Below are 25913 nucleotides of genomic sequence, written 5' to 3'. Positions count from 1 at the left end.
GCATGGCCGCAGGTTGGGGAAGGTGGTCCTGGAGGCGCCCACCGACCCCCCCTCGTCTGTCCCGTGTCAGTCCACCAGCCCTGCGATCACACGTGCCACCAACACAGGCCAGGCCAGGAAAAAGGACCCCGACACCTACGGGGCGCAGCAGCCCTGCCCAGAGAAGGGGAAGCGGAGCGGCCTCACCGGCCGGCTCTCCCGCTCCCTGCGACCCTGAAGACATCTCTCTCTCTCTCTGCAGCTCCTTTCAGCTGACCGCCAGCCCCAGCTGCAGCGCTGCCTCCCAACTGTCATAAGAACATCAGAAGAGCCACGAGGCTGGGTCAGGCAAAGGGTCCATGAGTCCAGCACTCTGCTCACACAGCGGCCAAGACGCTGCCAGCCAGGGACCAACAACGCAGGACATGGTGCAACAGCACCCTCCCACCCATTTTCCCCAGCAACGGGTGCACACAGGCTTACTGCCTCGGATACCTGAGGGTGCCCTTATCCATCAAAGCCAGTAGCCATAGCTTTCTCCTCCAGGAATTTATCCAGCCCCCTTTTAAAGCCACCCAAATTGGTGGCCAACACTACATCTTGTGGTAATGAGGAGTTCCATAATTTAACTATGGGCTGTGTGAAGAAGTCATAGAATCATAGCAGAGTTGGAAGGGGCCTACAAGGCCATCGAGTCCAACCCCCTGCTCAATGCAGGAATCCACCCTAAAGCATCCCCGACAGGTGGTTGTCCAGCTGCCTCTTGAAGGCCTGGAGGCAGCTGGACAACCATCTGTCAGGGATGCTTTAGGGTGGATTCCTTCCTTTTATTTGTCCTGAATCTCCCACCAATCAGCTTCAGGGGATAATAAACCCACTGGGTTCTAGTATTTTGAGGGGGAGAGAAATGTCCCCCTGTCCACATTCTCCACACCAAGCATAATTTTGTACACCTCTATCATGGTCTCTCCTCTGCCTTTTTTCCAAGCTAAACAATCGTGGCTGTTGTAACCTTCCCTCATAGGAGAGATGCTCCACCCCTGGGTCATTTGAGCTGCACCTTTTCTTTTTTTAGGTGTGGTGACCAGAACTGTACACAGTATTCTGTACAGCAGCCTTCCTCAACCTGGGGCGCTCCAGATGTGTTGGACTGCACCTCCCAGAATGCCCCAGCCAGCTGGCTTGGGCATTCTGGGAGTTGTAGTCCAACACATCTGGAGCGCCCCAGGTTGAGGAAGGCTGCTGTACACTGTCCTTCCCCTTAATGCCCCCACCCCATCCAAACTCAACTCACAGGTCCAAAGGAGAAAACATTTATTGAACCTGTTTATTAGTGTAAAAAACAACAACCCCTAACCCCCCCCCCAAAATAAATGGAGGAACGGGCTTTTAAGTCCAGACTGGGGCGGAGCGCATGTGGGGAGAGGCCCTTCTGGGGTTGGGCACAGTCCTCTTCTCCCCCTGCTCTTCTGGAGGGAGCTCCCTTGCACCCCCGAAGTGTAGCCCCCTCAGGAACAAGGGTCAGGCAGGGGCTTCTCCTCGTCCGGTGGGCAGTCCACGAAGTCAGCCAACATGGCCTCTGTCTCATCTACCGTTGCAGCCTGGGAGGGAAGAGCACAGCTGGGGTCACCTGTAGCTGAGGACACTCCGCTGAAATGACCACCCCATTTTGCACCGCATCTCCCTAAACAGAGGTGGGGCTCAGGAAAATCAAGTTTAAGCACTTCTAAAAACATGTGTGCATTGTGATCTATGAACAGGATCATGGCACACATACATCTTAATAAATAGCAACGGTTGCTCTTGGCTGCTACTAGAGGACCCCCCGACCCACATCCCAAACCCTACTTAGGAGTGAATCCCTGGACCGTTTCCAGGTAGAAATGATGGATGGGATGAGGTTGAAATGGGGGTATCAAAAGGGTGAGGGTGTCATTCCTATTACTGGACTCTGCTGAAAACGGGGAACTTCTGCCTCTCCGTCAGCACATGGGACACAGAACATGCCCACAGTTAGCTGAAATCCAAATCCGACCCTGTCAATCTTGGCCACCCTGCACCCCCCCCCCTTGGGAAGCAGAGGCACATGCAAGGGCCATCCTGAATTTGGGCCTCTGATGGGCCGGCAGCAAAGAGAGTTGTCAAATTCCCAGAAAGTTTGAAGCCACGGGGGGGCGGGGGGGGCGGGGATCATTATTAAAAACATTTAAAAGTAAACTCAGTAAATTTGTAACAATTTTCTGAATAAACTGTATTTTCAAATTTAATATACCAAACTTGATAAATTCGTCTGCAAAACCAAGCTATACGTAATACATTTTAGAAACTTCAGCAAGTAAGTCCCTGAAACATGTGAATCATCCCGGAAGCAGCAGGAAGAGCTGGAGGCAGAGGAAGACTAGTGTAGCATCTATTCCTGTTTGTGGGGAATTAAGGAAATCTGGTCTGAAGAAAAGCTATTCAGGGTTTATTGGGCTGGGGAAGCTCTTACCTGTTAGGAATGATGAGCCTATTTTATTTAAGCACCTTTTAAGTGATCTCAACCTACTACTTTGAAAGTGACATTTTATTCCCTTTTTAAAAAAATAATTCTGCTTCATAAACTTCTTTCATTCATAATCCAAAATGGTTAACTTTTTCAGAAAAAAACAAAAAAGGGTCCTTGGAAAAGACCTGAAAAAAACCACCCCAGATATTTCTGGGTTGTTCCCAGACCTTCACATGTGTAGCAGGGAGGAAGCCCTGGTGGCAGCTGCTGCTGCCGCCACTGCGCTCCACGCCGGCAGCAGGCAAACGGCACTTACAAAGCCAACCCCCACCGGCGCCCCGGGCGCGGCGTCTTCCCTCGGCTCTCTGCCCCCCATTGCAAGATCCACAATCCTCTCCCCAATCCAACAGCTCCTCGCCGTGACCTTCCAGCTGCCAGGGCAGAGTTCCCCTTCCGCCCGAGCTGCCAAGGGCCCGTGTGGGTCAGGCTCTGCCCCATACGATGCCTCACACATGTGGGCCAAAGATCTGGTCTAGACACACTCACGTTCGAGAATTCCCTTGACTGACTGATTGGGTTTGACGCTGAGCTCTACATCGCTTGGAACCAGAGAACGCAACTTGTGGCCCTCCTGGGAATATATTCGACACACCCGCCAGGGGCTAGAAGGGGCTTCACACCTGATGGGGCCCCTCTGCCCAGGGATCCGCTGGCACTGTTGGTGGGATGCAGTAACACGCCCCCCGAAGCCCCCTCAGGGGGAGGAGCACCCCCCACCCCACCCCACCCCACCCCACCCCGCAGCCCCAGCTTTGCGCAAGGCCCGCCCGCCCTGGGCTCTCACCTCCTCCTCCTCCTCCTCCTCCTCCTTCAACTCCACCACCTCTTCCTCTGGTCTTGGTGGCTGGGCCTCGGACTCTCCCCGCCCAGCCTCCAGGAGGGCTCCTCCAGCGCTCCCTGCAGGCCCTTCCACCTCCTCCTCCTCTTCCTCCTGAGGAGTGGCGGTAAAGGGGGCTCCTCCTGCGAGGGCCAGAGACCCCTCCCGCTCCTCAGCGGGATTCTCCTCCTGCTCCACGGAGGAGGCTATGGTGGTGGCGGCAGGCAGAGGGGAGGCCTCCTCCTGCCTGGGGTCCGTGGCCGTGGGTGGGGGCAGCAGCTCTTCCGCAGCAGGCAAGGAAGGCTCTTCGGCCCCCACGGTCCTGCCCGCCTCATGCTCCTCCTCCTCCTCCTCCTCCTCCTCCTGGCCTTCCGCAGGAGGGTGGAAGGCTTCCTCATCCACCTCCATGAGGAGCCCTGCCCCCTCATCTTCCTCCTCCTCCTCCTCCTCCTCTCCCCCCAGTTTGGGGACCTCATCTTTCACCGGCAACAGCTCCGGGGGCTCCTCATCGTTCCTGTGGGGCAAAGCGGGCAGCAGCCCCTCCTCCTCGTCCTCGTCCTCCGTCAGGCCTTCGTCCTCCTCCTCCTCCTCCTCCTCCTCTTCCTCCTCCTCTGTCATCCCCTCTTCATCAAATTCGTCTTCCTCTTCCATCTCTTCCATCTCCTCCTCGTCCAATTCTTCCTCATCCAGTTCCTCTTCGAATTCTCCCTCCTCGTCATCAAACTCTTCTTCCTAGCCAGCAAGAAGGGGGCAAGAGAGAGAAACTGTTGCACCCCGTTCTCTGCTGCCGCTGAGCACCTAGGCACCAATTCTGCCCAGCCCCGGCCTCATCCATCATGAGGCCCAGAGTCAGGCCCCTCCAGTCGCCCCATGGGCCACAGGGAGAGCATTCTTGGCCAGGCGGCCCCTGCCCTGCCCTGCCCTCCTCAGGGGCTCTGGCCCAGCTGAAATCCGCCGTCACAGATGCAGGGACCCAGGAGGGCCGCTTCGTGGTGGCCTTTAGGCTGGGGGTGCCCCAAGGGGGGGGGCAGCTGCTGACCCCAAGGGCCGCCCTACCCACACTCACCTCCTCTTCTTCCTCGTCAAAGTACTCCTCGTCCTCAGGGAAGCCTTCCTCATCGTCCTCATCATCCTCGTCCTCCTCGCTGCTGTTGATGTTGATGACGGTGGGGTCCTCCTCCACAAGGGCGGGGGGGAGCGGAGCATCACTCGCCACGGGAGGCGGGGAAGGGGGGAGCGAGGTGGTGGCGGGGGGAGGGGCGGGAGCCGCCATGGGGAGAGGCAGCGGAGCCACAGGCTCCACCGGGGCCTCCTCGGAGGCAGGCGGAGGGGAGGCGGGCGGGGGCGGCAGGGGGGGCGGGGGCATGGGGGCCACCGCCACAGCTGTCCCCGCCGCTGGGCCGGCGCTGTGGGCGCCCTTCCCCAGCTGCCCCTTGGGCACGATGACCACGCTGTCGTCGGAGTCACTCTCCAAGGAAATCTCCACGTCCTCCTCTTCCTCCTTGTCATAGTGGACGAAAACGGAGCGCCGGAGCTTGGCGCCGGCGGCCAGCGCGGCGGCCTCGGCTGTGCCGGGAGACGGGGGTAGAGCAGGCTCCTCGGGGGTCAAGCGGGGGGGCAGCTGGGCCAAAGCCAGGCTGGGCAAAGGCAGGCCCAGGGCGCTGCCAGAGGGGGGCACCAAGGGGGGGGCGGAAGGGGAGGCCGGGGGCGGGAGCCGGGGGGCCGGGCGGAAGGGGGAGGCGGCGGCCGGCGAGATCTCCGAGGAGGAGCCCGGCGGGGCCCCCGAGGGCCCGGAGAGGGGCACCTGCAAGGACGGCACCCGTGGGTGGAGCAGGGCGTTGCAGACCACCAAGGCCTCCGCGCAGAAGGACGACACCTGAGGGAGCAGAGCACCGCGTTGAGGGAGCCTTCAGCCCAGAGCAGCCCCAGGGCACCCCAAGAGGGGGGGTGGGGGGTGGGGAGCCTCTCTCGGCTGGGTTCTGAGCTGGGGCTGGCTGAGGGCTCCCTGCCCCCCTTCCGGGCAGAGTTCCAAGTGAAGGCGCGGACCTTCAGGCCCCAAGACTGGTTGTGCTTTTTATACTGAATTTTGTAATCGTGCTTTTAACATGTTGGTTGTTTTATTGTGGTTTTAATTTTTGTGAACCGCCCAGAGAGCTTCAGCTATTGGGCGGTATAAAAATGTAATAAATAAGTAAATGAATAAATAATAAGACGACTTGGGACCACAGGACTGTTTCCTTCCCATTCAGGTTATCTTCGGAGCACCCCCCCCCCCCACCCGGGGTGTCTCAGACGGACAGGGCCTCCTCCGGGGTGGGGCCTGTTCATGGGCTGTCCCCCCCCTTCCCGGAGGCTCACTCGGCACTTACGTTGCTACACTGTCCTCCGGACGGGGGCTGCCTCTGGTCCTTGGTCAGGTGGGGCCGTTCTTCTGCGAGCATATCTGACCGGGGGGGGGGGGGAGGGAACAGGGGGGAGGGGGAACACCCACCCGCTCATGATGCCACCTCACCTGAAGGTTGGGGTCGGTGCGGCCGTGGCTCAGCAGCCGCAGGGCGCAGTGCAGAGGAGGGGGCCGGGCGGGGGCGGGGGCCAGCACCAGGGCCATCAGCAGGCGGTAGAGCTCCCGGCGGCAGGCGGCACTGGCGTAGGGGGAGCCTGGCAGGGGCTCGGCTTGGCCCAGCCGGATCAGCAGCGGGATGGCCAGCTCTTGCAGCCGCTGCAAGGGAAGGCAAAGGAGGGGGTTCAGGGGCTGGGGCAGGAGAGGCCCCCCGGCCAGAAGGCTCTCGGGAACCGGGGGAAGGCGGCGCTGGGCAAAAGACGGGGCGGGGCCTCCGTCGAAGGGGAGCGCCTCGTGGGCTTCCCTCCGCCAACCCCCACCAGGGCCACCGACCCAGAGGCTGTGCCTGGGGGAGCTGACACTCCGCGCCAGAAAGCAGCCTTGGAAAGGCAGGGTGGAGCATGGGCAGAGTGCCTTCCACTCAACAGCCCCCCCCTCCCCAAGCAGGGATTTAACAGGACAAAGCACCCAGGCAGCTTCGGCTGCACAGAAGCATGAGAAACAGAATGGAGGTGAGGGGGCCGAACCCCCCCCCCCCCGACATCAGTCCGGCCCTCTTTCTTCCCTGCCTCTCCCGCCCGCCACCTCTGCTTCCCTCGTGCTGTTTTTAAGCCCCACTGGGCAGGGGCCTGCCTCCCTCCCATTCATCCTTTGCGCCCCCCACAGGGACGGTGCACTAACCCCCCCTCCCCACCCCCAGCTTCTCTCCAGCCGGAGTCCAAGGCCTGGGCCTGCAGACCCCCCCGGGCCAAGCCCTCCCAGTCTCGCTCTGGGCACCACACCCACCCCTCACCCCCAAACAGGAAGGCCAGCGGAAGGACACCACGCCTGCTCACCTTGTGGGCTTGCTCCTTGATGAGGCTGCCGGTGAGGAGGACAGCACGGCTCAGACCTGTGGGAGAGAGCATTTGTCGGGGGGGGGGGATGTCAGCAGGCTCCCCCCCCTCCAGGAAATGCCCCGTTTTTGGAAGGAGGGGGGCAGGGGGCAAAGGCACAGGCATTCGCAGCCATTCCGTTTCCCTAGAGCTCAGAGCCTTCCTTTTGGACTCTCACAACAACCCGGCAAGGTAGGGCAAGAACAGAGGAGCCGTGCCGAATCACATCAAAGGCCTCTAGCCCACCGTTCAGCACCCCAGCCAGATGCCCCCCACCGAAAGCCCACAAGCAGGCCTGGAGCACAACGCCCCCCCTCCCGATCCACATGCAGAAACACACGCAGCCTCCGATGCTGGAGGGGATCCATAGCTAGGAGCCATCGGACTAGGAGCCACCCACGGAGAGACTGCCCAAGGCCACCCACAAAGGCTCGAGGCTAAAGCAGGCTAAAGTCCGAATGGGACTCTCCTCAGTGGGGGGACGAGGCCTAGGGGACTCCAGGCGCACGGCCCCCGTCAGCCCCAAACTCTCCCCTCATAGGGGCATTTCCCATGACCCCTGGGGAGGGAGCCTCCGGCTTTCAATGAGGGTGGGAGTGAAGGGGGGGATCTTCTGGGGGGGGGGCCAAGACCAAGCTCCGTACCTCTGCTCTGCAGTCCCCCGTCCCACAGGTCCCAGGAGACAAATCCCGCCCCCTTCCGCCATCAACCGAAACAGCTCCTCCTCCTTGTAGCCCAGCGGGAGGGGAGTCGCCTGACCTTGCAGGGCCGCCAGGCACACGCTGCTGTTGGCCCGGGGGTCGTGCTTGTGGTGCAGGGATCCAGAGCTGCCCAGGTCGGACAGCTTGGCCTTCTTGGGGGCGCTGGGCTTCCCGTCGGAGCCGGGCCGGCTCTCCCGCATCTGGAAAGGGAGAGAGGAACAAGAGCAGGCCTGATGCTGGGATGGGGGGGAGGGGGTCTCCTCAAAGACAGGAGGGGAAAGGAGCCAGCGCGGCACGAGCGCGGGAGGGGCCTCACCTTGAGCGTGTCCGTTGGCGGGCTGATGTCACTGATCAGGTGACCCAGGAGGGTCTCGCTTGGGGTCCCGTGCCCTTGCAGGACGCCAGACGCCGGCCCGGCCACCTGCAGCCATAGATCCAGGACCTGGTAAAGCCGCGTCCGGACTGCACTGTGGTGGAACAGGCCATGGGGCACATGTGAGGCCGGCGGGAATCTCCGGGCCCCACGAGCAAGCTTTCAAGGGCAAGCACAGGGACGCGGGAACACAGCCCCAGGGCAAAGTCAGCGCTGGGGCAAAGAGAGCCGGGCGCCTCCATTCCTCCTGACTGGAATGGGACACAAAACGGGACAGGCTCCTGCACGCGCTCCCTCGACGCGTCACAGAACATACGTTTCTTCCGCCCTTAGAAACTGAGGTCCTACTTAAGCTATTTCATTATAAACACTCCATACAAATATCACTTATAGACGAAGATTTGATTGTGATCATGATTAGTATTTGTGTACATTCTTCTTCTTTCAGTGGCCTTTATTTTGTTAACCTTACTTCGAAAAATAAAATTTAATCGGGGGGGGGAAGGGGGGGGAGAAAAGTTCCTAAAGTCACAATGTTTCATCACTGCAAAGCTCTGTTGCGCTCTAAGGTTTTTTTGAGCAATAAATAGTTATCTGCTCTGTGTCTTGAGGGGTGGCTTCGGGGACCCCCACCCAGACTAGCCATTTAGAGCTTACAAATTGGCAAACGGGTTAGGGACTATCCATACAGTTATAATTTGTCTCCCGGTCAGGTGAGCCACAGGTGAGCACCTGTGCCGATAAGGGAGATAAGCAAGTGGGATGGGGCAGGTGCGTCTGCCCAACTCGGTGCTGAGAAACATACGGGCGGGTGTCAGCCGTACCCCTTTCGCCATGGCACGGCAGCTCAGGGCTGGTTTGCAGTTTCCGAATAACAGCTATTTGCCCACCCCCTGGGTGAACACCGGCAGCATCTCCAACCAAAAGGACCAGGAAAGAAAGGAGCGATGGGAAAGGCGCTCCCTGCTTGAGACAATGCTAGACCACCACAGCCCCTTGGAGGAGACCAGACTGGGCTGGACGGGCCCAGGAAGATCCCGGCGCTCCTTCCCACCGACGGAGGTGCTGGTTCACACAACCACGAGCCAAACAGCCCCAGCACCGCAGGTGGCTCAGCAGCTGAAAGGCTCCCCCACCCCTGTGCCTGCCACACAGCCACTCCAAAAGCCTGCCCCCACAACACACACACACACCTGTAAGGGCGCTCCTGCCCCGCGGGGAAGAGATCCCGTCCGGTGCTCCACACGGTCAGGACCTGCGGGAACAGGCGGCACAGGGTCCCCCCAAACCGCACCAGCCGAGGGCCACAGCTGCAAAGGAAGACAGATGGGCAGGGAAGGCGTCATCAGAGGAGGGGGAGGAGGAGGAGGAGGAGGAAGAGGAGACGACCGGTCTTGGGGAAACACCGCCCCCCCCCCAAGACCACCACCCCTGCCGGACTCACGCTAAGATGAGAGCCGAAAGCAGGTCCAAGATCTCCAGGTGGACCGAGTGCAGGAACAGCATCCGGAGGGGTCCGTCGCCAAACCAGCTCTGAAAGGGGGCCGGGGGAGCAGGGTCAGCCCCAGACCAGCGTTTCCTCTGGGCAAGGCCCCCGCCCCTCCCGTCCCCCAGCACGGAGAACCATCCTTCGCAGGAGCCAACCAGCAACCACATTTGGGGGGGGGGAGAAACCCCAATATTTTACTGGAGGTTCTCAGTCTCTGCTTTTTGGTGCATTGTACTTGGGTTCAGCTGCCCTATTATAAGCACACAACTGCCACCATTCTTTTAAGTAATAAACTTACTAACTCACTTCCTAACTTTCTTCAGGAAGCCTGCTAGTTTTATCTTTAAAAAGAGACAGCGAGAGGTAATTCAGCAAAACATCACTGCTTAAAGAAAAAGAGCCGGTGGCAAAATCCCTGCGGGGTGTGTGTGTGTGGGGGGGTGTCCCTCAGCAGCCTCAGAATACCCCAAACCCACTTTATGGGTTCCCAACCCCACCTGCCCAATCGGCGCCTGCCCAGAAATGAGTTCTCCAAGGTGAGGGGGGCAGCCTTAAGCCCAGAAGCGGGGAGAGGGAGCCGTTCCAAAGCCCCCCCCCCACTGCTTTCCCAAGGCCGCCGAATGCAGGTGAGGGACCCGGGCTGTCTGAGAGGCCGTTCTGTCTGCTCTAGAGTACGCGAGGAGATGCCCCCTTGGCCCAGGCCCCTAGAGGGTGCCCCCCTCTCCCAGGCAGGACAGGGGCACAGCCGTCCACCGGGGAGCGCCCTCCACCTCTTGCTACTCACAATGTTTTTCACGGAGATGTCAAGGGCTCGGCAGATGAAGTCCAGGATGTCTTGAACCGGGACCGTCACAGGAGCCACAAACTCGTTACTGAAATGGGAAACAAGGCAGAGTAGTTTGGGGCCACCAGTCCCACGGCGCCAGGCGTGCCAGAGGGAGGGAGGGAGGGAAGGAGGCGGGGGGGGGCTTGGGGGCAGGGCTCTCGACCTGAGCATCCAGCAGAGGCACTTGGCCAGCCCGGAGAAGCGCTGCCTCAGGTGCAGGACGAAGTTGGCCTCGCCTTCCTCCGGTGCCGGCAGGGGGATCTCCACGCCCGGCCCGTCGTAATGCAGCGGGGGGTCTAGAGGGAAGAGAGAAGGCCCGTCAGACCCCACGGTGGCTCTGCCCGCTTTCAGCCCCGTAGCCGTACGTGTGCCGCATCTTAGCCGATTAATACGGTTCTCGCGTTTTACACCGACGGCTGCAGTGGGCCACCCTGGAAGGGAAGACGAGGCAGGCCTCAGCGCCAGGCGCAGGAGGGCCTTTGGTCCGGAACTGACTGTTGCAGCCCCCCCAGCCCCCCAGGGAACAAGGCCGGGCGCCTTCCAATGGGGGCAGCGGGGAATCCGGCCTGCAAAGAGGACCCAGCAGCAGCTGCTCCAATGCAGGCAGGCAGGCAGGCAGGAGGTCCCACGGAGAGCGAGAGCGAGGGGGGGCTGGCCAGGAAACAGGGCCTCTCCTTGCTGCGTCCCTGGAAAGTCTGTACAGGCCAATGGACGGCCCCTGCCTGGGAACACGGAGCTGCCTTAGGCCGCCTGGCTGATGAGACCAGACCGGAAGGGCCAAAGGGCCTGGCTGGCACGAAACGTCTAAGCTGAGCCAGGCCCCAAAAGACAGGCGCTCAACAGCTAGCAAGTCAAGGGAATAGCAGGCGGGGTGAAGAAAAAGACACACACACACCCGGCAATAAAAGTCTTCCCCCCCCCCTCAACAGGTGGCTGGGGGCTGAATAATGACAGCTAGTGGTTTGTTTTTTAAAATGGGGTGGAGTACATGACCCACACTGTTGCAGGACAAAATGGATTTGCTCAGCTTGGATCATTCAACTGGATGATTTTATTCCACGGGACTCTAGTCAACATTCAGGAGGCTTTCAAGAGGCAGCTGGGCAGCCATCTTCTGGGCATGCTCTAAGGTGGGTTCCTGCCTGGAGCAGGGTGGGGGGTTGGACTTGATGACCCCAGAGGACCCTTCCAGCTCTAGGACTCTAGGAACATACAGCTCTGATCTGGTTTGCTCCAAACTTATCTGCTACCAAAAGGTCTGAGCTCATCAACAAGGCATTTAACTTAACTGCTCCCGAGTGGACATGCTGCAAGGGAGGCCGTTGCCAGGCTCAGCAGTTCCGGCCCAACGCGCGGTGTGGTTTTCATCGCTGCTTCTTCTTCCTCTTCCTCTTCCTCTTCCTCTTCCTCTCCTCCTCCTCCTCCTCCTCCTCCTCTTCCAGCCTAGAGCCCCCTCCGCCCCTACACACAACCCTCCGCCCCAGGCTTGGCTCTCCTGGCCGGCCGCACGCACCTGTCTCCGCGCCCTCGTAGAGAGTCCCCAGCAGGCTGTGGAGCGTGGCCAGGAGGCAGTGGGCTTGCTGCTCCCAGCACTCCGTGTACTTGAGTCCCTGCGTGAAGCCGGCGCCCAGGGAGGGCAAGAGGGCGTAGCACTCGCAGGCCAGCTGGGGAGGGAAAGGAGGCAGGCGGTGGGTGGCAGCCGAGGCCCGGGAGGGAGGGAGGGAGGGAGGGAGGGAGGGAGGGAGGGGGCAGGCGGGGGACGCCACCGTGCTCTTCGGAGGCTCTAAGCGAACCCACGGAGAAAAATTCTCTGGCTGTAATGCTTCAAAGTTACGCCTAACAGAAAGCAGGATTCCGACGCATCCTCCCCCAGCTCCAGCTCCACCCCCCCCACCCCCCACCCCCCCACCCCCCACCCCCGGTGAAAGTGAGCCCTTTCCTGTTTAAGCCAGAAGACCAGGGGTGGGAGGAGGGGGAGAAGCGAGATCAAGGGAGACGTTACCTGCTGCAGGTGAGGCATTTCTGCATCCACTCGGGAGAGGAAGTAGGCTGCCAGTTTGCCCTGCAGGAGCAGAAATGAAGGGGGAGGGGTCAGGGGGGGTAATCCAGGAGTCAGCAGCTGCAGCCCTCCCCAACACGAAAGTCCACTTACTCGCAAGGAGCCACAGGCCCGGGGATAAAAGGTCATACAAGCTTTGCTTCCTTCCAGGGCAGACAGCTGGCACTGGGCAGAGGGTGAAAAAGGCAGGCAGAGGGTCAACAGGGAGGGAGCACTTTTGCGGGGTGGGGGGAGGCAGCTTGGCTGCTTTAGGGACTGAAGGCCTCCCACCTGCCACAAGGGGTCCCAATTGGGAGGAGGGGTCTCACCTCGGGCTTGAGGGCCAGCAGAGAGGTGAGGAGTCCGGGGATGTGGTTGGTGCTGATGTCTCGCGCCAGGTCAGGGAGTTGGCAGGAATACTCCAGCAGGTCCCGTAAGATGAGCACGGCCAGTTCCATGGTGGGGGGCGGATCCTGAGACTTTGGAGGGCAGGAGGAGAAAGAGGCCAGGGGCTGCGGACTCCTCCCATCACACACACACCCCTGGATCAGCCCCACAAAGCACAGCTGAAACCGTCCCAAGCACCAAAAGACCCCCCAGTCCTGGCCAGCCGGCCGGCCAGCACCTTCCCACCCATGGAGAAGGACCCTCCTGTGGTGGTGAGCAAGTGGGACGTGGGGGGCGGGGGCTGAGCCCGTGTCTGCTGGGGAGGGGGCAGCCCTCCCCCCCTCACCTGGATGAGGTGCTGCAGGCTGTGCAGCCAGCTCACGCAGTTTTGGCTGAACGCTTCGGTGGGGCTCTCCGTCACCAGCAGAGAGAGGAGACACAGGCCCTCAAACCTGCAGGGGTCAAAGGCAGGGGGGGGTCAAAGGCCAACTCCTCCCTCCCCCCCATTCGTTCAGCCATGCAGATGCCCCACCTGCTCCCCCCACCGCCCAACTGGCCAAAATGTCTCAACAGGAGGCAAGAGTCCAGCTCCTCCTCATGAAGCCCCCTCCCCACCCCGGACAGAAAGGCCCACAACGGGACGCCCGGGGACCGCGTCCGCCTAGCGGTCTTCAGGCTGCCATTGCTGCCCTCGGAGATGGGAGCGTTTGGAGTGGGAAAACGGGCAAGGAAGGAGGGATCCCGCTGAAGCGTACAAGATGAGGCACGGTGGGGAGAGAGTAGGGCGCCCCCCCTTGATGCCAAAGCCCACCGGGGTGGGATGGGGGCGTGTGCCCTATGAAGGCCACCAATTTGAGTGGCTTTAAAAGGGGGGCTAGCCACATTAACAGAAGAGAAGCCTTCCCACGGCTACTAGCCCTCATGAGTACTATCTCTGCTTTGGCCAGTGTCCGAGGCACTGTTACTGCGTCCACCAGTTGCTGGGGAAGGTGGCCAACCAGCAGCCCCGCAGACGTTCCGGCCTGCAACCCCCATCATCCCACTCTATTGGCTCTGCATGCTAGGGCTGATGGGAGCTGTAGGCCGAAGCACCAGCTGCCCGTTCCCTGCGAGGGTTCAAATGCTTTGGAACGATTGACCTGCCTTGATGAGCGCTAATAAAAGTTCCCAGGGGGCCGCGGGGTTCGGTTTGCTGCAGCAAATGCAGAAGGAGAGCCAGGCAGCAGCTCGAAATACTCTTCACACGAACAGGAGCCCTCTTGCTCAGATGCACGAGATCTCTGTCCCGCAGAACCTGGGAGGCCCTACAGGTGTTCGGCCTGCAACCCCCACCATCCCCTGCCACTGCCTCTGCTGGCCAAGGCTGATGGGACCTGCGGGGAAGCTGAAGCATTGGGGGGGCTGGAGGGGCCCCTTGGCCTGGGGCCCACCGGGAGAGAGGGAGCAGAACTGCCCTTCACCGAGGGCCGGGGGGAGCTTCTCACCGAGTCTTCATGGAGCCCAGCCGGACGTTGCTGATGCTCACCAGGCCCCCGAGGGTGGGCGATTCCTGGGCGGGGGGAGAGAGGGGGGAGTTCAGGCGTGGCCACGGGCAGGCGCTCGGGCGGAGCTCTGCCGGAGACCCCCGCCGCCGCCCATGCAAGGGAGGAAAGGAGGCGGCACTCTGCACGTGCTCCGGAGCTCTGCGCCCACGAGGGGGCGGGGGGTCCCGGAGCGCCCACGAGGGGCGGGGCTCACCTGCGTGCGGCCCCCGCCGCTGTCCCGGGCGCAGCGGACCAGCCCGGCCAGGCCGCGGGGGGCCGAGGCGAGGGGGGCGCCGGCACGGCCACGCGCGCCCCCGGGGGGCTCCGCGCCCCGCACCAGCCCGGCCAGCGTCTCCAGCACCAGCCGCCCCCCGGCCGGCCCCCCCGGGCACGGCGAGGGCGGCGACGCCGAGGCCGAAGAGGCCGCCGAGGACGACACCGACGAAGAGGCGCGAGCCGCCGCCGCCGCCGCCATGGCTCGCTACGCCCCCCCGACGCGCCTGCGCAGAGCACGCTGGGGCCGCCCCCGCCCAGCAAGGCCTGCCGGGAAAGGGGGCGGGGGGCCTTGAAACTCCCGCCCGCCGGCGCGGAGGGGGCCCTTGAAACGGCCATTGGCGCAGAAGGGGCAGGTGGGGGCGGGGCCACGGGTCACGCCAGGACGCAGGGCCTCTGAGCATGTGCAGAGGAGGAAGAGGAGGAGGCGCCCGCAGGCGAGCGCCCGGCCTCCTCTCAAGCCTAACGGGGAAGCCACTCTGCACGTGCTCGGGGCTACCCTCTCCCGCCTGTGGCCAGGTTGGGCTTCTCTCTTTCTCGCGGGCGCTCCGTCGATCCCTCCTCCTCCTCGCACGGGGGGGGGGCGTTGGAGTCGCGCCCCTCGCCGCTGACGTCTTCCCCCTCCCCACCTCCCGGGCGCGCTCTGCGATTGGCTGCGGAGGCGCCCACGTGACCGCGGCCCGGAGGCTAGCCATGGCTTCTCTGTGGTCCGCTCCGCCCTGCAGCCCCGGCTCGGCTCCGGAGCAGCCCCGGCAGTAGCCAGAGCCGAGAGGAGGAGCCGGAGGAGGCGGCGACGGCGGCGGCATGGGGGAGAAAGCGGGAACCAGGTAGGCAGGCGGCCCCTTCCCCCGGCTCAGAGAACCCAGGAGTCCTGGCTCCCACCCCCACCCCGATCCCCTCTCCCCTGTGGGGGACCCAGGAGTCCCGGCTGCTGCCGCTCCCCCTGACGAACTCCGGAGTCCCGCACTCAGCTGCCCCATAGCCGGGGGCTCTCGTTTAGCGGCCCCCGCCCGCCCCGGAGAACCCAGGCGTCCGGGCACCGCGGTTCCCTCCGGGGAGCTGCAGCCCCTCCGCCGCGTCCGGGGCCCCGTCGCCCCCCGGGGAGCGCGGGTGGGGGCCTCTCCCTGTGGCTGGCGCCTCATCTAGCAATGGGGCGGGGGCGGGGCGAGGAGCTGCTTCTCCCGGGAGCCGCCGGGGCTCTGGCGCCAGAGGCGTCTCTGGACTCCTGTGGGGCGACCCCCCCCCCACAGTATGTGCTCCGCCCTTTGCAGGGGTCCTGGTCAAGGAAGCAGGAGGGTCTTCTGGCTGGACGGGCCGTGGGCACCAAGCTGGCACCAAGCTCCCAGATGAGGGGGGGAGGGGGAGGAGAAGACACTTGCACACCCATAGCCACGTGTGTGCTTGCACTCACACACCTGCTTTATTGACCTGGGGAAGCCTTCCCCAACTTGGGGCCCTCCTGATGGGTCAGTCTACAATTACCAGAATCCCTTAGCCAATAAAGCTTGCTGGGGGGTTCTGGGAGTCGTAGTCTGACCCACTGTTGGGGCGCAGGGATGGGCAAGGCTAAGCTAGAGAGGACAGCCTGCCCACCCCAGGTCCCGGGAAGATGCTCTCTCGACCATAACTCTTGCCAGAGGCAAAAGCCCCACACCTGTTCTTCTCTCCCCACCGGCAGAATATCCCTATAATCCCGGGGGAGGGGGGCCGTTCTAGAGGACCTGAATTGCACTGTGCCCGCAGGGGGTGTGGGTGGGGGGGCAGTTTCTGTTGATAAGGCAGCTGTTGCGCATCTTGCAATCTTGACACAGGGCTGGAAAATGGGAAGTCACGCTGACATTTCGAGGGAGTAAACAACTTTCTTTGCCCGTCCACAGGGAGTGGAGGGGCAGCCCTGGCACGTCCCTCAGTGCTCCTCCTTTCGGCCTAGGCGAGCTCCAGGCTCTTCCACCCACATTTGTATACACACACGCACACGCACACGCACACACACACACACACACAGAGGCTACCCTGGCACCTGTGTGGCAGCTGCCAGCGCCCCCCCCCACTCCTAAGAAAGGGGAAGAGCAAAACGTCCCTGCTTCCTCATCCCTCCCTGCCGCTGTGCAACAAAGGTCTCTGCCCCAGTGAAGCTCCAGTGGGGGCGTCAAGGGAATCCTTGGCCTTGCTTCTAAAGTGCAGCCAGGCCTCAGGCCCCGGCAGCTTCTAGGAGCCACCGGTTGCGCAGGGTGGGTCGGGGGCACGTTTCACCCCTGGAGGCTGCCCCCATGCTGAAGTTCAGCCAGCTCCGGAGAGGGGCAGCCAGAGTGTGCCCCCCTCCCACAGGGGCCATGACTGTTTGGGGGTCCGTGCAGTGTGTGTGGAAACTGGACCGTGTCTTCCGTCAGGCAGCCAAGAGCGCGGACAGAGTGGTGGACTACGTGGACCCTTGTTCTGATCCAACATCAGGGCTCTTCTGATGTTCCTATATATTTATCATTCATTAGGTTTATATCCCCAAGTTGTCTTGCATAGTGCTCCTCTCCTCTCACAACAATCCTGTGAGGTAGGCTAGGCCAAGAGTCAGTGACTCACTCAAAGTCTCCCAGTGAGTTTCATGGGCCAGGTGGGGGCTAGAAACTGGGTCCCAGCTGACCCCTCTGAAGCGCTGTGCCCTCCCCTGACTTCAGACGGATCAGTTTGGGAGGGGGTTTCAGTGGGCCGCTGGCACTCCTTGCACGTGGTTGTGCCGGTTATGCGTTTCCCCACCCCCAATGCACTGATTAGGCAGGAGGTAACCCCAGCGGAGGGCTTCCCACCCAACCCTTGACAACAGGATGGCAGCTGCTCCCGTTGCTGCGGTAACGGCGAGGCACCTGGTCCTGATGCTGTTCCCACGGCAACACATTGTACTAATCCTTGCTGGTAGTATTGGGGGGGTCTGTCCCAAGAGCCAGGCAGCTTGTGGGGTGGAGAGGAGGAGGGGATGCTGTTGTTACCAGGATGAAAGGCAGGGGAGTCCCAGCATTTGGGGCAGAGAACTAGAGCAGGGGGCGTGGAGCGGGATGGTGCCTCCCCCCCCCCCCGAGTCTAACCAGAATCCTTTTTCTCACTGTCTGTTCTTCCCCAACAGGGTTTTCAAGAAGTCCAGCCCCAACTGCAAAGTAAGTGACCCCTTTCTCTTCTCCCCTCTCCCGCGCAGCCCCACCCCCACCCCGCTCTCCCCTTTCCCCACAAAATCTAGCAGAATCCTAGTTTTGCCCCCCTAGGCTCACACAGAGCCCGGCCTCCCTCTGTGCCTGTGCAAGACACCATTTCTGCGGGTCTCTTTCCCCATCTCCACTTGTGGGTTTCCGGTCCCTCCTTCCTCCCACGCCCCAGCTTCCTTCCTCCCTGAGCAGTGCATGCTAAAGCGAGCACGGGCAGCGGTGGCGCTCAGCAGCCCCTCCTGCTTCTAAGGAACCCTTCCCCCACACGCACGGGATCTGTGAGACCCCCCACCAACACCCAAGGAAAGAAGGGCCCTCCCCTGAATTCAGCAAAAGTGATCTTGTGCACAAGGGCTTCGGAGTCGCTTATTCTGGGCCTTTGCTCCTCCAAGCGGAGCGGGGGAGTGGCAGGAGAGGCTGCCCGGGTGCTGATGTGCGCGTGCAAACACCCTAAGTGTGCAGCGTCTGGGTTGCGGTGCATGGCTGGAGGGGGCGAGCGTGTGAAATCTGGGCATTTGTGCTTCTTGGGCCTGGCCCTTCTGCCCCCTCAAGGGCACACTGTTGGTGTGAGGAAGGCCCCATTCGTGGCGGGACGGGGGGGGGGCTTGTTTCCCGATGCACATGCTCCGTCTGCTTTCCAAACGCCCCACAGAATGAAGACCAGGCAGCCAGCAGGGCAGGTGACCCCGTGAGCATGGAGCCTCTGGGGGCAAGCCAGGGAGTGGGCGTCAGACGGCCGCCACGCGCAGGCCTGCTTTCCTCCCCCCCTCCCGGCGAGGGCTGGGTTAACTCTTCTCTGGGTGACTCTGGGGCTTTGTTGACTCCCTGGGTCTCCGTGGTGATGCCCTCTGCCAGATTGGCTGCTTCCCTCCCTGGGGCTCCTGGGGTGGGGCTGGGGGTGGCGAAACAGGGCCTGGCAAGCGGCCGGCGGAGGGCCGTGCTCTTGAGGGGGCAGCTGAGCCGGGGCCTGGATGGAGCCCCTGGACCTGGACCGGATCCAGTGCGACGTGCCGCGGGGCGTGCGGGTGTATCGGAAGCAGCTGGGCAGCCAGGTGGGGAGGCTCTGCTGCGTCCTTTGGGGGGGGGGTGACACACTTACCTGGGGCTCGTGGGAGGGGGGGAGGAGGCCAACAGGGCTCTTCTGTGTGGGGTCTGCGCTGAGAGCACACACACACACACACGCACCCGGGGCTCGTGGGAGGGGAGGGGGGAGGAGGCCAACAGGGCTCTTCTGTGTGGGGTCTGCGCTGAGAGCACACACACACACACACTTACCTGGGGCTTGTGGGAGGGGAGGGGGGAGGAGGCCAACAGGGCTCTTCTGTGTGGGGTCTGCGCTGAGAGCACGCACACACACACACACACACACGCACCCGGGGCCGTGCTCCCCCTGCGCTCTCCCTCTGACAGCCACCTTCCTCCTCCAGCTCACTGTCTACCTGGGGAAGCGGGACTTTGTGGACCACCTGGACAAAGTGGACCCCGTAGGTGAGTGGGGGAGGGGCCCGGCCGGACCAGCGGGGGCGCTCCCCTGGCGCTGTGCACAGGGCCCGGCCTCAGCCCCTTCTGGGCTCCTACTCAAGAGGAGCGCAGGGGCCAGGAAAGGAGCTCTTGGCTGCTACCCAGCCTCCCATCCTAGGGTCTCCAGCGACGCTCCTGCATGAAAGGGGCGCAAGGAGCGGGGGGGGGCTCTCCACTGAAATGGTGGCGGGGGGGTTGCAGCAAATGTGTTTTAGTCAGGAGATGGGTCACGGGGCTCGTAGCGTAACATGCGTGGTGGCCCTGATACCACGGGGATGCCGGCAGTGAGCTTCCCCACCTAGGCAGAGCTCTGTGTTAAAGATCCGAGCGAAGCCTGCCGTGTTCCTGCTGCAGCACTGTTGGGACCTGGCTGCTCTTTAACCGGAGGAGCTGAAAGGTTTGAAAGGAGGAGCAGGTTTGGGAGGGGGGCTCCTTCTCCCTTCCCCCCCATTAAAAGAAGGTGGGGGGTGAGCCATTGTCATCCGTGGGGGTGGGGGGGGGCTGAGGGACTTACTTGAGGGGGGCTGTCCCAATCTGGGCGCAAGGGGGAGGGGGGCACGGTGGTCTCTCTTGCTCCCCCCTCCTACATCTCACTTGTTCCGTCAGATGGCGTCGTTCTTGTGGATCCGGACTACCTGAAGGATCGGAAGGGTATGTGGGGGCAGGGAATTAAGGGGGGGAGAGGATCTGGGCCGAATCCTGAGTATGCCGGGGGGGGGGGGCTCCAAGGGAGGAAGGGGCAAAGGAGACCGTTTTGCGGGGGGGGGCCCTCTTTGAACTCCCTCAAGCAGCTCCTGGGATCCAAATTGTGCCGTGGAAAGATGCGAAGCAAATTCCAGCTGATTTGGGGCGGGTGTGTGTGTGTCTCTCTCTCTTCCTCTGGGGCAGCCGAGGAGCATTTTAGAAGACAAAATTTAGACCGTTCGATATACAGCCAGGAGAATCGACGTTTTGTTACCCTCTTCTTCAGGACAGGGATTTTGCTGCTGCTGCCCCTGCTCAGTTAGCAGCTCTCTGGTGCTCGACGGCCACGGAGCGTGGCTAATTACAGGCGCAGAAGCAGGCCGGCAGGGGCGGGGGGGGGATCATCACTTGAATTTATTCCTGATCAGGCGTCTCTCTCCCAAAGCACACCAGCCAGGAGGGGCTTCCTTCTGAGTAAAAATGCTTAGGATGTCTTCGTGTCTGGTCGGGGGGGGGGATGTAAGTCGCATGCTAAAGCACCCCCAGAATTCTCCAGCTGAGCCCCACAGACAGACAACCTCTGTTTTACAAACCTCTGGATGGCCAAATGGCCGCTTGCAGGGAGAAGGAGCAGCCCGTTTCTCGGTTTCCCTCCTCCTTCCCTTCGCCCTCCCGACTCTGGGGGCTGCTTTTGGGGGGGGGGCTCCGGGATGCTGACCGAGGGCAGGGAGCTGAGGCTGCATGGCTCGGGACGGGGGGGGGCGCGCCTCACTCCTTGCCTTCCTTCCCTCCGTCCCTCCTGCCCAGTGTTCGTGACGCTGACCTGCGCCTTCCGCTATGGCCGTGAGGACCTGGATGTGCTGGGCCTCACTTTCCGCAAGGACCTTTTCCTCGCCTCGTGCCAGGCATTCCCCCCCACCGAGGAGGCCCCCGAGCCCCTCACCCGCCTGCAGGAGCGGCTGCTGCGGAAACTGGGTGCCAACGCCCACCCCTTCAGTTTCCTAGTAAGCTATGGTGGGTGGGTGGGTGGGATGATCCTTGACACCCCCCACCCCTCTGAAGCACCCTGGCTGCCCGGTGTTGCTCTCGGAGTTCCCTTCCTGTCCCTACAGCCTCCCCCCGCAACAAAACACTGCAGAATGAGGGTGTGTTTGGGGGGTGTCCTTGCCCCCTTCTGCCCAGCTCAGAGCCCTCTTTCCCCACCCGGCTCCCTCCATCCACACCCTGCGCTTCTTTCTCCACACCCCACAGATCCCCCAGAACCTGCCATGTTCGGTTACGCTGCAGCCGGGACCCGAAGACACCGGAAAGGTCTGCCATTCTGGAGGGTGTATGGGGGCCGGCCCGAGGGGGGCGGGGGCTGGCGGCTGTGACTGCGCAGGGGGGGCATCAGCAGTGACTGGGGTCTGTGCTCTCTCTTCCCTCTGCAGGCTTGTGGAGTAGATTATGAGATCCGGGCCTTCTGTGCCAAAAATGTGGATGAGAAGATCCATAAAAGGTATCAAGAGTTGGTTTGTTAGGGGTGGGGGGCAGGGCGGGGGCCGGAGGACACAACTCCCCCGAGAGGGTAGGGAGGCTGGTCAGTGTGAGTTTGCGCTCTGCCCTGCAAGGGTAATTCACAAAGGCGGGCATAAAATATCAATAAAAAGGCCATTTTAAAAGCAGCGGTATCCGAGGCTGCTCGTGAGATGTTTAAAGGCGCATAACCAAGTCTTCCGCTGGCACCCCAGAAACAGGGAGCCACCACCAAGAAGGCACGCTGCTTCCTCTGTTGCTAGCTGCCTCACTTCAGAGGGCTCTGGGGTGTGTGTGGGGGGGTGAGATGCAGTGGCGGAGGGGGACAACTCCCACGAAGGCCTCACTGTCTCCACGGGTGGATGAGGAGTCGAGTGCTCCCTCGGACCTCGCATTCTGACTTGGGTGCAACGCTCTCCCCCCCCCGTGGCTCTCGGGCCTCTTGGCACACGGAGGCCCTGGCTCGCAGCCGCCATTGCGCTAACCACTCTCCTCCTGGCCTCCCCACCCCGTTTCCTCAGGAATTCCGTGCGTCTTGTCATCCGCAAGGTCCAATACGCCCCGGAGAAGCCCGGCCCGCAACCCATGGCTGAGACCACCCGCCACTTCCTGATGTCCGACCGCTCTTTGCACCTGGAAGCGTCACTGGACAAGGAGGTGGGGAGGAGGGGCGTGTGCTCTAGCCGGCCAGTGGGGGGGTGGGGGTGGCAGTGGCGGCAGAAGGGGGGCAGACGCAAAAGCGCTAACGGGAAAGTGGGGAACGGAATCTGGTTCCATACAGACATCCGTGTTTGTTTACGTGACAGGCTGCCTGTGCAACGCAGCTTTCTTCCTGCAGGGTCGGGAGATGTCTGGGCAGGACTTCCCCCCATTAGCACTTCTGTCCTGCGGAGACAACCCCAGACCCCGCGGGAAGAAAGCCCGTTGGACAGCCAGGGAGGGAGCCGGTGATTTACCTAAAACCTGATGGTTAAATCTAGCCGTGGAGTCGCTCATGACAATCCCAGAATACCGTGAAGCCCTTTTTCCCCACCAAGATGTAAATATATTCAGTTCTAAATTGCTTTTCTGCAAACGTGGAGATCCTTCCGTACCTGTTTGTCAATATAGAATCTGTGTTACATGTTATTTCTGAGTACGAAGCCTGAAGCTGGGACTGTGCCCCTTAAGTAAATCCTACGAGTGTTTCCGTTTTCCCGTCTTACGTCCATTTCTTTGTGTGTCTCGCGTTCACTCACACCAACCCTGAAATTGGGGTCGCCGTGTGAGGCACAGGGGCTGCTTGAGTGACGGATTCAAGGGTGGTCTTGGGAAAAGAGGGAAGAGCTGGGAGTGTGTTCTGTGGCAGAGCAAAGGCACCGTTCTGACCCCCGCTTTTCTCCCCCCCCCCACCCCCCAGCTCTATTACCACGGTGAGCCAATCAGCGTCAACGTTCACGTTACCAACAATTCCAGCAAAAGTGTCAAGAAAGTGAAGGTGTCTGGTATGGCCAGTGGCGACTGGGAACGGCGCGTTTCGGGGCATGGTGGGGGGAGGGGGTGTCACTCCGCTGGCTGGGAAAAGGGCGGTGGGAGCCAGGGGCGAGGGGGGCTTCCAGGCTCCTAGACCAGAGGTGGACTGAAAGCCCTTTCGGTTTAGGAGCAGAGCCCAGAAAGGCACACGGATCCAGATGGCTGCAGCCGGTTACCTTTCCCCACATGCTGCTGCGGGAAGCCGAGTAGTCAGTGGATCCCCTGAGCATCTGCAGAGTGCTCACGGAGTCAGGGTGGGATAGAGGGGGCCAGGGTGTTCTGGTGCGAAGCCCTGCAAGGGCTGCCGATCAGAATTGCAGAGGGCCGGGGAGTGTCGGTTTTCTGCTCCACCTCGCCCAGCTGACGCCCCTCTCCCGCTTGTGCCTCCTTCCCGCCCCGCAGTGCGGCAGTACGCGGACATCTGCCTCTTCAGCACAGCCCAGTACAAGTGCCCTGTGGCACAGATGGAGCAGGAGTGAGTACCCCACTGCCCCCCCCCGCCCCATGGGATGGTCACTTCCAGCCCCTCTGTGACCATTTCTAACCCGGGATTTGGGAAAGAGCGGGGGTACTTGCCCCCCAAAATGCAGGCTTGTATTAACATCACCAACGGAGTGCCAAAAATGGCACGTGGGAAAGCCCACGGCCCCGTCCTGGGGCTGACCTCTGCATTAAAAGCCCCGCTGCGCAACGCAGCGCCTCCTGCGCAGGCCCTCCTCTAGGGCTGGGATTCTGGCCCGACTGACTTCCTCCCCACGCTCCGTGTAACTGGTGCTGCCCCTCCACCCGGGCCCTAACTCTGGCCTCTCTCCCCTCCGCCAGTGACCAGGTGGCAGCCAGCTCCACCTTCTGCAAGGTCTACACACTCACGCCGACGCTCACCAACAACCGTGAGAAGCGGGGCCTGGCGCTCGATGGGAAGCTCAAGCACGAGGACACCAACCTGGCTTCCTCCACCATGTGAGGACGGGTGCTCTGTGGGGCCGCCTGGGCGGGCGGGCGGAGCCAGGGGCGGGGGTGGGCTTATGGGGGCTGCAGCCACACACCCTGAAGATTGCCCCCCATGCTAGGAAGCGCACCGAGTAAGCGGGGGTGCCCTGACCTCTCCAGCAGCGGGGAGGGTGGGCAGACTGGATGGATGGAGGAACCTTGCAGCGGGTCTGGGGGCAGCTGGAGAGGAGGGCGGCGCTGCACTCCTGGGCTTGGAATGCCACAGCTCTGGGTGCTGTCGAGGGCCCTGCTGGGACTTCATTGTGGGCTGGGACCTCTTGCTCTCACCCCACGGCAGACTGATCCCCACAAGAGTCACTGCCCACCCCCCCACCCCCTGGCAACTGCCGCCCTCTGACCCCCACCCCTGCCTCTTCTGCCTTGTAGCGTGAAGGAAGGCGCCAACAAGGAGGTCCTGGGCATCCTGGTCTCCTACCGGGTCAAAGTGAAGCTGGTGGTGTCCCGAGGAGGGTACGTGCCCTGGAGGGTGGGGCGGGGGGCTCTGCGCCCTGGGCCCTCTGCCGTGCTTCCCCCCCCCCAACTTCCTTCCTCCTTCTCTCTCAGGGACGTCTCCGTGGAGCTGCCGTTTGTGCTCATGCACCCCAAGCCGCCTGACCAGGCCTCCTCCACCCAGCCCTCGTCAGGTGAGAGCGGGCACCGCCCACCCAGGGCCACCGGCGTCTTGTGGGGTTGGGGGGTGCCTTTCTGTGGGCTCACGACTCACTGGCTCTCCTGTTCCCTCCCAGCTGCCCCAGAGACGGATGCACCGGTCGATGCCAACCTCATTGAGTTTGAAACCAAGTAAGCCACTGACCGCGTGTGCCTCTCACAGGGCGGCCTTCCCACAAGCCAGTGCCCTGCAGCGTGGGACTCCCACTCCCAGCATCCCCCAGCCAGCCTGGGAGACTAGGAGTGGTAGTCCAACAGCCGCTTGGGCAAGGCTGCGGGAGAGGAAGAGGCGCCTGAGCCAGATAGACGGGGAAGGACGAGGCTCAAAGTCTAGCCAGGAAGCAGCCTGGCAGTGGGGAGCAGAGGAGAAACCCTCTCTCCCCCCCCCCCCCATTATTCACTACTCTTCCTGACAAGTGGGGGGTGTTGAGTGGGTTTGCAGGGCAAGGGATCCACGCACAGCCGCTTACAACCCGCACAAGTGGGGGCAGCTGGAGCCTGGTGCTGCTGTTCTTTACAGGGCAAAGTCGCCCAATGGGGGTGGGGGAGAGGCAGGAACAAGAGCAAGCCCCCCCCCCCCCCGTTTAAGCCGGAGTGACCTTCTTTCCCTGTATTCTGACTGTGCTCCTCCACTCTTCCCCCCCCCCCCCCCCCCCCCCCAAAGCTATGGGCAGGACGACGACATTGTGTTCGAAGACTTTGCCCGGCTCCGGCTGAAGGGTCTCAAGGACGACAAAGAAGACGACTATTTCTGCTAGGGAGCTCCCCACCCCCGGTGGGGCACGCGGCCCCCCTGTCCTCCCATCCAGGGACAGCCAAGGGGGCGGGGAAGAAAGACAGCCCCCGCCCCCACCCCGTGTATGAATGTCTTGTCGTGTTGCCACCCCCCATTTCCACAACCTCTCCTCTCAGCCTTGTGTCTGTAGTGCTGTAATAAGGGGGGGGGTTGCACCCCTACAGGGGGCTTTTAATGTGACTTAAATTGGGGAGTGGGTTGCCCCAGCTTTTCTCCCCCTCCCCCTTCCCTTTGCTGCTAATGTGTATTTTGCAAGATGGATTTTTAACTGTCGAAGCCTCCCCCCGCCCCGCCCCGTCAAACGCACTGGAATCATTTCTTGGGCATTATCGTGGGATGGTCCTAACGCCAAGCACCACTTTTGTGTGTACCCTCCCCCACCCCTTCGTATGTCTGGTTTTAAATGGTTAGGGAGATGTTGCTAATGAACTCCCTCCACCCATCAATGGGGGAAGGGGCAGGCAGGTAGGAAGAAGCTCTCCTCCCCACCCCCATCCTTAGAAGCCCGTTTGCCAGGCCCCCCAGCGGACTTGGTCCTCCGTCTGTCTGGGGCGGGCGGGCCTGTGCCAAGCGCGTCGTCAGCCTCCCCCCTCCCTCTGCCCCCCCTTGTAAATCTCTTCCAGGACTGCACCTGTGTGTACACAGG

The 25913-nt window shown here is 62.0% G+C and overlaps 3 protein-coding genes across 4 annotated transcripts in view; 1 reads left to right on the top strand and 2 right to left on the bottom strand.

Moving 5' to 3' along the window:
- AP1S1 (adaptor related protein complex 1 subunit sigma 1) overlaps positions 1-25913 on the bottom strand; it is a 235158-nt gene that overhangs the window by 204095 nt on the left and 5150 nt on the right. The window lies entirely within an intron of this gene.
- Positions 1277-14415, bottom strand: PELP1 (proline, glutamate and leucine rich protein 1). Its single transcript, XM_063137248.1, has 18 exons — positions 14331-14415; positions 14078-14142; positions 12940-13045; positions 12536-12685; positions 12321-12392; positions 12171-12230; positions 11682-11832; positions 10332-10464; positions 10127-10214; positions 9298-9386; positions 9047-9163; positions 7797-7947; positions 7539-7680; positions 6741-6796; positions 5857-6063; positions 4411-5220; positions 3441-4076; positions 1277-1580 (listed from the first exon to the last, which is right to left on the bottom strand). Exons 2-18 carry the CDS (start codon positions 14086-14088, stop codon positions 1488-1490), a joined length of 3072 nt encoding a protein of 1023 aa, XP_062993318.1. The 5' UTR covers positions 14089-14142; positions 14331-14415; the 3' UTR covers positions 1277-1487.
- ARRB2 (arrestin beta 2) lies at positions 15062-25239 on the top strand. 2 transcript variants are annotated; one of them, XM_063137493.1, is made up of 15 exons: positions 15065-15216; positions 17505-17535; positions 19008-19068; positions 19708-19752; positions 20593-20789; positions 21037-21096; positions 21216-21283; positions 21822-21957; positions 22700-22784; positions 23215-23287; positions 23635-23772; positions 24190-24273; positions 24367-24446; positions 24549-24603; positions 25136-25239. In XM_063137493.1, exons 1-15 carry the CDS (start codon positions 15194-15196, stop codon positions 25227-25229), a joined length of 1230 nt encoding a protein of 409 aa, XP_062993563.1. In that variant the 5' UTR covers positions 15065-15193; the 3' UTR covers positions 25230-25239. The 2 variants fall into 2 exon arrangements, with proteins under 2 accessions (XP_062993562.1, XP_062993563.1); XM_063137492.1 differs by having other exon boundaries at positions 15062-15216; positions 24367-24603.

The sequence above is a fragment of the Elgaria multicarinata genome, chromosome 11 (assembly GCF_023053635.1).
Source record: "Elgaria multicarinata webbii isolate HBS135686 ecotype San Diego chromosome 11, rElgMul1.1.pri, whole genome shotgun sequence".
Lineage (NCBI taxonomy): Eukaryota > Metazoa > Chordata > Lepidosauria > Squamata > Anguidae > Elgaria > Elgaria multicarinata.
The sequence above is the reverse complement of the archived record's forward strand: the minus strand, read 5'-3'. Positions and strand labels throughout refer to the sequence as shown.